Genomic DNA, 10,114 nt, shown 5'->3' on the forward strand with positions numbered 1-10,114 from the left:
CAGCTGTCTGTCAGTCTATCAATGAATCATTCAATAACCGACACACACTCCGTCACAGTCAACGTGCTGTGTGTTATAATGGTTTCCTGCTGCTTTCAAGACCTAGGCTGAACTCCTCTCGATCTCTGAATACACTGCCTGCATCTCTCTCCTATCCTAGGTTTGTCTGTCTGAGGGGCTGTTAGCCTGTCTGTCTGCTTGCTGCCTGTCTGTGTGTTATGTCTGTGTGTTTGTGTAGCTATGGTCTGTCAGTGTGTATTTGTTAGGTGTTTTAGTTGTTGTTCCTGCATGATTCTCTGTTTGAACTATGTTCTCTTACTAACACACACTCTCCTCCTCTTCTCTCTCCACTCTCCTCCTCTTCTCTCTCCACTCTCCTCCTCTTCTCTCTCCACTCTCCTCCTCTTCTCTCTCCACTCTCCTCCTCTTCTCTCTCCTCTTCTTTTCTTCACCTTCTCACTTCACTGTTATTGTTTTCCTCTCTCTCCCTCTGCCACTAAAGATGATGCCTCTGATAAAATGGATGGTAAGATCATCTCCTCCTGCTTCACTCTCCTCCGCTCAAAAACATCTCACGCTATTCTTTTCCTTTTTTCCTCATTCATCCCTCCTTCCTGTGTATTCTGGGTGGTGGCCCTGGACAGCAACTCTGTAACCCCAGCCAGTCTGTAACCATGGTGCCCTCTGCTGTTCGTCTGTTCTCTCACACTCACATTCTCAAATTCCATTTATGAAATAAGGAAAGAACTTCTGATTTAATGTTGTTATTTTGTTTATTAACAGTCACATATTTAGTCTACATAGCTACATAATAATAAATAATAATACATGGGATTTAATGGACCGTTCAAAAAACCCACTCACTTTAAACACCCTACATGACTTTATATGACCTTTGACCCATGACACACCCCTCCCCCCTCTCTGTCTGATTTTAGGGGCCAGGTCAGTCAATGGTAAGACAGTAGTAGGTACTGTAGTTCTAGACTGTAAGACTAGTTTCTGTGTAGCCTGTAGTTAGGTAGGTATATACCTGTATTTTGACTGAGTAGTATTCAGCAGTAGTGCTTCTTACCTCTAAACTAGTGCTTAGTAGTGGAGGGTGGAGGGCTCTGTTCTATTCAGAAAATGTGAGTGTGTGTCTAGTCAGTGTCCAATCTAACAGTATGACCTCTGACCTCAGGTCGTCTGAGGACCAAACAGCCTCTCACCACAGCAACCAGCATCAGCCAGGTGGACTCCCGGGGACGCACCCGCACCAAGATGGTGTCCCAGTCACAACGTAAGAAGAAACGCACAACACGTTCACACAGTTTTTGAACCTCAAATACCACAATCTTCCACTGCCGTATTACTTTGAGTGTATTTGTGCGTGCGTGTGTTTTTGCAAAATGAGTTATACACACTCTCTTTCTATAGTCACTGCTGGTATCCCTCACAGAGAATATAACAATGAGTTATACACACTCTCTTTCTATAGTCACTGCTGGTATCCCTCACAGAGAATATAACAATGAGTTATACACACTCTCTTTCTATAGTCACTGCTGGTATCCCTCTCACAGAGAATATGAGTTATACACACTCTCTTTCTATAGTCACTGCTGGTATCCCTCACAGAGAATATGAGTTATACACACTCTCTTTCTATAGTCACTGCTGGTATCCCTCACAGAGAATATGAGTTATACACACTCTCTTTCTATAGTCACTGCTGGTATCCCTCACAGAGAATATAACATGAGTTATACACACTCTCTTTCTATAGTCACTGCTGGTATCCCTCACAGAGAATATGAGTTATACACACTCTCTTTCTATAGTCACTGCTGGTATCCCTCACAGATAATATGAGTTATACACACTCTCTTTCTATAGTCACTGCTGGTATCCCTCACAGAGAATATAACATGAGTTACACACTCTCTTTCTATAGTCACTGCTGGTATCCCTCACAGATAATATGAGTTATACACACTCTCTTTCTATAGTCACTGCTGGTATCCCTCACAGAGAATATGAGTTATACACACTCTCTTTCTATAGTCACTGCTGGTATCCCTCACAGAGACAATAAGCTCCTGCAAATGTTTTTTATACCTCTTAGGTTCCGACGAATCAGATTGCACGCCAGGTATTCTGTGTGTGTGTTGCAGTGGGGTAGATGGACCCATTATGTTGCTCTCATAGGTCACCGTTGTTTGTTGAGAGAGTGTGTGTGTGTTTGAAAGTATGTGTTCTCTGCATGCTCTGTTGTCTCATCACTGAGAGTGTGTGTGTGTTTGAAAGTATGTGTTCTCTGCATGCTCTGTTGTCTCATCACTGAGAGTGTGTGTGTTGGTTGGTGTGAAAAGTCCAGTTCTGCCAATAGTTATTAAAAAATACCAAAACATGACAGAAACAGGAGCCAACTCAGCAAATCAAGTTGGTGCAGCACTCTCAAAGCAAGAGTGTGTTGACTGGTTTGACCTCCTTTGTTATTACATAAACTGTAGTGACGATGAGGCTCCCAAACCATCATGATGGTTTTAATGTGAAAAATGGGATCTCTCTAAGGCTCAACCTGACAGAAAAAAACAGAACAGATTCAAGGAACGAGAGGTTAACCTCAAAGTCAAAGCCGTTGGGGGGTATTGTTTATTTTAAAAATTATTTTAAAAAATATTGAATTTGGCCTTTACTGCTATAGCCCTTAGTAACACATTGAATACACATTCATCAATAGAAGGAAAAAAACAACACATTTAACACATTTTTCTGCCAAAAAACGACCCCCATACTTCCATTCATTTGTATGGGTTACCTTCAGAAGAGTGCTGTGACACTTGTGTTCGTGAGGGTCTCCCCTTTCCACAGAGGGGTCTCATCTTTCCCCATTAGATTGTAGGCAAAACCGTTCTGACACTACAGAAGTTTTTGTGAGATGTCTCATGGTCTGACAAACTCCGCTGCAGCTCGGCCACCTTCCACAGCAGACGTGGGCGGATACGGCGGATTGAGACGCAGCACATACAAAAAATCTATCTCTAGAATAAACTAAAGGATGTTTATTTTTTTATTTTTTATTAAGTTACTTAGATTGACTTACTGGTGTGTCAATAGACTTACAGATTGAGAGCAAGAGACAATACAGCTGGTGAGATATCTTTGGGACAGAGAGCTGTGGTTGGGCAGTGCAGGTTTTGGCAGTGTGTGTGTGAGAGAGTCTGTGTTTTAGAGCATTTGTACTTTGAGGTGTTTTTATTGCCTCCATTGTGAAGCTGCTTTGCTTCGTCAGTGATACTGCTGCGTCACACACCGGCTACCCATCATGCAGTGCTCTACCGTTCTTCCATCAACCATCACAGCTGGCTCCTTGTGTCTCAGCATTCCTAGTTTATTCTATATTTATTTCTATTGAATTGAATCATGTATTTCCGTGTTTGAAGCGTGGTCATTGTCGCTCTGTCTCTCGCCTCGGAACGCTCCCATGATACTCTCTGTTCTAACTCCCATGGTGCTTTGTGCTCTAACACCCATAATTCATCTGGTTTAACTTGCTGTTCCTGTCCCCGCTCCCCTCTCCAATCCTGCCTTCTCATTGGTGCAGGATCTCAGTCTGCTACCCCCATTGGTGGTAAGAGTCTAACGTGTACTACCTGTTACCTTCACCCTCATCACCCCTTCTCTCACCCCTCACCTCTTCTCACCCTCCTCACCCCTCAACAAAGCTGGTCACCTAAAGCTCCACCCCCTCTCTGGCTGAAGCATGCTGGGACTTGTAGTTTAAACTAACACATGGCTGCCTTGCCTGCCTTATTACTACTTGTTCTCTGAGCTGAGGCCTGTGTCTACCTGTTAGGAGGGAGCAGAGAGGATGAGGGGATAGACGCGGAAGATGAGAGATGCATTGGTGATTCTGATGCATGGGAGGTAGAATGCCATGTGACCAGCATGCTCTGACAGAACAGACCACTCTGAGGTGGGGTTGTAGGTACACTGGGGTAGTCCCATCTATCCCTTGCTTAGTGTTAGCTCCAATTCACTTGGTGTTAGCGGTTAGAGGTCAATCGTGGTGATGTGTGTAGACTAGACTGTGTGTAGTATGTAAGTTTGTATTCTGCGTATGTGTGGTGAAATAGATTGATGTGATACGTTTCCGTTGTGTGATAAACAGTGTTTGTCTCACTCATGTCACATGACCCTCTCTGTCCACATTTCACTTTCAGCACTTCTTCACGTCTCTGTCTTTTGAGTTAAAAGATCACAAAGGCATGTGTAGATCTGTGACATTCAGCACAATGCATTATGGGCCGTGTGATTGGAGACTGGAATGAAAAACATATTGTACTCCATGTAATTATTTGGGAATAAGCAAACGACCCACTGAAATGATGACAGTCCCAAGATGGCCGCCAAAGCTGGTCCCCTGAATCTGGTTGAAAACAACCCCTAACCCTGAAATCAAAATGGCTTCAGTTCCATTGAGCCCATTCACCATGTTCCTACACATCTAGTTCCTTCTGATCTGCTAACCAGCCCTGGGTCAATAATACAGTCAAATACTTTCAAAGACTTTAGTTGAGCTTGATTTACTATTGAACTAATGGGAATAATAGTCCCAAAACAAGTGTTTGACATATGTCTTCAACCCAGGTCTGCTGCAGACACTGAAGGGGTTAGGGGTTGTTGATGTTATTATTCCTTAGACAATAGGGTCCCACACATGACAAATGTGTGGTCTGTGTGTACGTCTCTAACTCTCTTTCCTCCCGCTCTCTCTAGCCGGCAGTCGGAGTGGTTCCCCGGGCCGCGTCCTGACCAGTACCGCTCTGAGTACGCTGGGTTCTGGAGCCCAGAGGGTCCTAGCTGGGGCCGGAGGGAGACGTAGCCGCATCCCCCGCAGCCAGGGCTGCTCACGAGACTCCTCCCCTACACGCCTGTCTGTCGGTAAGTACACATCCAGTCATCATCATCATAGTGAACCATCCCAGCCCCTTGTCTTACCTGCCTGGTTTCATCTTGATGACACATCCAGTCATCATCATCATAGTGAACCATCCCAGCCCCTTGTCTTACCTGCCTGGTTTCATCTTGATGACACATCCAGTCATCATCATCATAGTGAACCATCCCAGCCCCTTGTCTTACCTGCCTGGTTTCATCTTGATGACACATCCAGTCATCATCATCATAGTGAACCATCCCAGCCCCTTGTCTTACCTGCCTGGTTTATCTTGATGACACATCCAGTCATCATCATCATAGTGAACCATCCCAGCCCCTTGTCTTACCTGCCTGGTTTCATCTTGATGACACATCCAGTCATCATCATCATAGTGAACCATCCCAGCCCCTTGTCTTACCTGCCTGGTTTCATCTTGATGACACATCCAGTCATCATCATCATAGTGAACCATCCCAGCCCCTTGTCTTACCTGCCTGGTTTCATCTTGATGACACATCCAGTCATCATCATCATAGTGAACCATCCCAGCCCCTTGTCTTACCTGCCTGGTTTCATCTTGATGACACATCCAGTCATCATCATCATAGTGAACCATCCCAGCCCCTTGTCTTACCTGCCTGGTTTCATCTTGATGACACATCCAGTCATCATCATCATAGTGAACCATCCCAGCCCCTTGTCTTACCTGCCTGGTTTCATCTTGATGACACATCCAGTCATCATCATCATAGTGAACCATCCCAGCCCCTTGTCTTACCTGCCTGGTTTCATCTTGATGACACATCCAGTCATCATCATCATAGTGAACCATCCCAGCCCCTTGTCTTACCTGCCTGGTTTATCTTGATGACACATCCAGTCATCATCATCATAGTGAACCATCCCAGCCCCTTGTCTTACCTGCCTGGTTTCATCTTGATGACACATCCAGTCATCATCATCATAGTGAACCATCCCAGCCCCTTGTCTTACCTGCCTGGTTTCATCTTGATGACACATCCAGTCATCATCATCATAGTGAACCATCCCAGCCCCTTGTCTTACCTGCCTGGTTTATCTTGATGACACATCCAGTCATCATCATCATAGTGAACCATCCCAGCCCCTTGTCTTACCTGCCTGGTTTCATCTTGATGACACACACACAACCCAAGCAGTACCCCAAGCCTCCTCCTTTCCCTCCATTTGACAGGATGCATGGGTTTTTAGCTTGGCTTGTTATTGCTAAACCGATAAATCATTTCCCTCCTCCATTGGCCTGCTTCTGTTTGTTCCTGCTCACGTCTGATTGGCTAAGGCCCAGAGATTAACAGGTCTCACACACAACGGTCTGCTTGCATCTCCCTTGGCCTCCACCAATCACATGTTCCCCTTACCGCCGCATCGTTGTGTGATGTCATATATCAGTCCATTCCTTTCTCCAACAACTTTGAAAGCGAGACCTAATTTAAAGCTGACCTCCTCTATTTTACTCCCTCTTTCCTTCTCCTTCCTCTCCTTCCTCTCCTTCCTCTGGTCTCTAGCTCCCTCCAGTATTAGTTCCATCTACAACGGCGCAAGCAGAGGAGGTAAGAACTGTCCGACTCGTCCCTCTGAAAACTCCACCCGCATCCCTCAATCTCTCCCTCTTTCTCTTCCTCTCTCCATCCCTCCATTTCACTCTCTCTCTCCCTATATCTTCATCCCTCCATTTCACTCTCTCTCTCCCTATATCTTCATCCCTCCATTTCACTCTCTCTCAGTCCTCTATCTTCATCTCTCCATCCCTCCATTTCACTCTCTCTCTCAGTCCTCTATCTTCATCCCTCCATTTCACTCTCTCTCTCAGTCCTCTATCTTCATCCCTCCATTTCTCTCACTCAAACCATTTCAGCCTTCCGTCAGGCTGTCGCTCGCCGCCTCAAAATTCCAGAATCCTCCTCTCTAACCGCCGAACGCATGGCTGTGTGTTGTCATGGGGATGGGTTGCAATGGTAATCGTGGTGACAATTTGTATCTTCCCACTAACCAATTGGCCGCAGGTATGAATGAAGCGTCATAGGATCGATGAAGCGTCATTGGTTCCCCCATAACAGTTCTTTGTGATTAACTCTGATTGCTGTGTGGATGCCGGCTCTGGCCAATGAACAGTCAGGATGAGCTTGATGCTTATTGGATGAAAACAGAGATCCTCCCCCCTCACCCCTGGTCTTTCATCTGCTTCTCATTTCCCCCTTCTGTCCTGCTGTGTATGTGTGTGTGCCTGTGTATGTGTGCGTGCGTGCGTCAGTGAGTGAGTGCTGAAATTGTTTATATACATGTTATTTCTGAGCCCAGCAGTCCTGAGCTCTCTAGGGCTGTATCTCAACAGTCTACTGTGGCTTCCTTTCTAAACCACTGTAGACTATTGAGACTCACCCATGGAGCCAGTAGATCTGTGCTCTTTTTCTGTCCTCTCTTTACAGGGTGTCACTCTTATGACTCTCTCCTTTGTCCTCTCTGTTTATTTGTTGCTTTCTATCTATCTTTCTTTCTTCCTTTCCTCTTCCCCGTCCGTCCCCTGGTAACATGGTACTGTAGCTCGGGGCAGTCGTATCCCCCGACCCAGTATGAGTCAGGGCTGCAGCAGGGAGGCCAGCAGAGAGAGCAGCAGAGACACCAGCCCTGTACGCTCCTTTACACCCCTGGGTGAGTAACACACATCACGTCATAGATATTACACATGCACTTAGTTCGCGCGTGCGCACACACACACATCATAGATACCACATAGTAAAACACAGACACAAGCCAACAATATGGATATCCACTGTCCCAGCCGTTTGGACTGGCTAGCTGACATGACTCATGAAATGGACTACTGTCAGACTCTGTAGGGAAGCAGAAGTGGACTCTTAGGGCTACTAATCACACATTGACATATTGTGTGGTTCTGGGTCTCTATCTCTCACACTGTGTGTGAGTTCTAACGATGGGGGGGCTGTTTTGTGTGTGTGGTTCTCTGCGTGTGTGTGGGGTTCATTGTTGCAGCGTCGCGGCACTACTCTCGCTCCACTGGAGCTCTCCATACCGCCGACGCTTTAGGGGCCGCAGGTGAACGATGAGTACCTCTATCCTCTTTTGCTCCCTCCTTCCGCTTGACTCCTTCTATTTTACATTCTCTACATCTTTTCTTCTTTTCTTTCTCCGTTATTCTTTTCCTTCGTTCTCTTCCTGGACCTCAAGCTTCCGCCGGAAACGCATGCTTCCTCCACCCTGTTCAGTTGCCATGACAACCATTCCATCTCCATTTGAGGATGCATTTGTAACTCTGTTCTCTCACTCATCTATTTCCTGATTTTAGTCCCGCCTCCCATCAACACGGACACGGCGTCTTCCATGTTTGTTTATTTACTCCCATCATGCTTTGGTCACAGCTCTTGGGGGTCAAAGGTCATTTGGTCATATTTTTGTAATTTATTCACCATGCCATCTAGCTGGGGGGGAGTATTGAAGGGAGGAGGTCTGATACTAGGAGAGTGGGAGGAAGGGAGGCGGTCTGATGGGATGAGGGTGGGAGGAGGTCTGATGGGATGAGGTCTGGTGGGAGGAGGGTGGGAGGAAGGGAGGCGGTCTGATGGGATGAGGGTGGGAGGAGGTCTGATGGGATGAGGTCTGGTGGGGGGAGGAAGGGAGGCGGTCTGATGGGATGAGGGTGGGATGCGGTCTGATGGGATGAGGGTGGGAGGAGGTCTGATGGGATGAGGTCTGGTGGGAGGAGGAAGGGAGGTGTCTGATGGGATGAGGTCTGGTGGGAGAAAGGGAGGAGGGTGGGAGGACGGGAGGAGGTCTGATGGGAGGAGGGTGGGAGGAGGTCTGATGGGATGAGGAAGGGAGGAGGTCTGGTGGGAGAAAGGGAGGAGGTGGGAGGAAGGGAGGAGGTCTGGTGGGAGGAGGGTGGGAGGAAGGGAGTTGTCTGATGGGATGAGGTCTGGTGGGAGAAAGGGAGGAGGGTGGGAGGAAGGGAGTTGTCTGATGGGATGAGGTCTGGTGGGAGAAAGGGAGGAGGGTGGGAGGAAGGGAGGAGGTCTGGTGGGATGAGGAGGTCTGATGGGATGAGGGTGGGAGGAGGTATGATGGGATGAGGGTGGGAGGAAGGGAGGTCTGATGGGATGAGGTCTGGTGGGAGAAGAATGGTAGGAAGGGAGGAGGTCTGGTGGGAGGAGGGTGGGAGGAAGGGATGGGATGAGGTCTGGTGGGAGGAAGGGAGGAGGAGGTCTGATGGGATGAGGTCTGGTGGGAGGAAGGGAGGTGTCTGATGGGATGAGGTCTGGTGGGAGAAAGGGAGGAGGGTGGGAGGAAGGGAGGAGGTCTGGTGGGATGAGGAGGTCTGATGGGATGAGGGTGGGAGGAAGGGAGGTCTGATGGGATGAGGGTGGGAGGAGGTCTGATGGGATGAGGGTGGGAGGCGGTCTGGTGGGAGGCGGTCTGGTGGGAGGCGGTCTGATGGGTGGAGGTCTGATGGGATGAGGGTGGGAGGAGGTCTGATGGGATGAGGGTGGGAGGAGGTCTGATGGAAGGGAGGTCGTCTGATGGGATGAGGGTGAAAGGGATTGAAGTTTTGTGTGTTTGACTGCATCTGTAATGTGTGTCTCTCTCGGGCTCTCTTTCTCTCATCCCTCTATCTCTCCAGGGTCAGGGTACAGCATCAGTCAGTCCAGTCGTCTGTCCTCATCCGTCAGCGCCATGAGAATCCTCAACACAGGATCTGATGTAGAAGAGGCCCTCGCTGATGCCCTGGTACACACATTTCACACATTACACACACACACTGAACGAATATTTATGCCAACTCCTTTCTCCCCCTCTTTCACCTTCCCTGTCTCTTACCGTCTCTCTATCTCTTACTGTCTCTCTATCTCTTACTGTCTCTCTATCTCTTACTGTCTCTCTATCTCTTACTGTCTCTCTATCTCTTACTGTCTCTCTATCTCTTACCGTCTCTCTATCTCTTACCGTCTCTCTATCTCTTACCGTCTCTCTATCTCTTACCGTCTCTCTCTCTCTTACCGTCTCTCTCTCTCTTACCGTCTCTCTCTCTCTTACCGTCTCTCTCTCTCTTACCGTCTCTCTCTCTCTTACCGTCTCTCTCTCTCTTACCGTCTCTCTCTCTCTTACCGTCTCTCTATCTCTTACCGTCTCTCTATC

General features: G+C 47.6%; 1 protein-coding gene across 7 annotated transcripts in view; it reads left to right on the forward strand.

Annotated features, from left to right (window-relative positions):
- clasp2 (cytoplasmic linker associated protein 2) overlaps nucleotides 1–10,114 on the forward strand; it is a 102,792-nt gene that overhangs the window by 57,501 nt on the left and 35,177 nt on the right. For 4 of the 7 annotated variants that reach the window (XM_038965760.1, XM_038965763.1, XM_038965759.1 and 1 more), the window contains 6 exons: nucleotides 1,184–1,282; nucleotides 4,765–4,929; nucleotides 6,472–6,516; nucleotides 7,508–7,615; nucleotides 7,958–8,020; nucleotides 9,600–9,706. In XM_038965760.1, coding sequence (XP_038821688.1) covers nucleotides 1,184–1,282; nucleotides 4,765–4,929; nucleotides 6,472–6,516; nucleotides 7,508–7,615; nucleotides 7,958–8,020; nucleotides 9,600–9,706 — 587 coding nt within the window. The remainder of the gene's footprint in view (nucleotides 1–1,183; nucleotides 1,283–4,764; nucleotides 4,930–6,471; nucleotides 6,517–7,507; nucleotides 7,616–7,957; nucleotides 8,021–9,599; nucleotides 9,707–10,114) is intronic. The other 3 variants (XM_038965762.1, XM_038965764.1, XM_038965765.1) reach the window with 2 other exon arrangements.

The sequence above is a fragment of the Salvelinus namaycush genome, chromosome 27 (genome assembly GCF_016432855.1).
Source record: "Salvelinus namaycush isolate Seneca chromosome 27, SaNama_1.0, whole genome shotgun sequence".
Taxonomy (NCBI): Eukaryota; Metazoa; Chordata; class Actinopteri; order Salmoniformes; family Salmonidae; genus Salvelinus; species Salvelinus namaycush.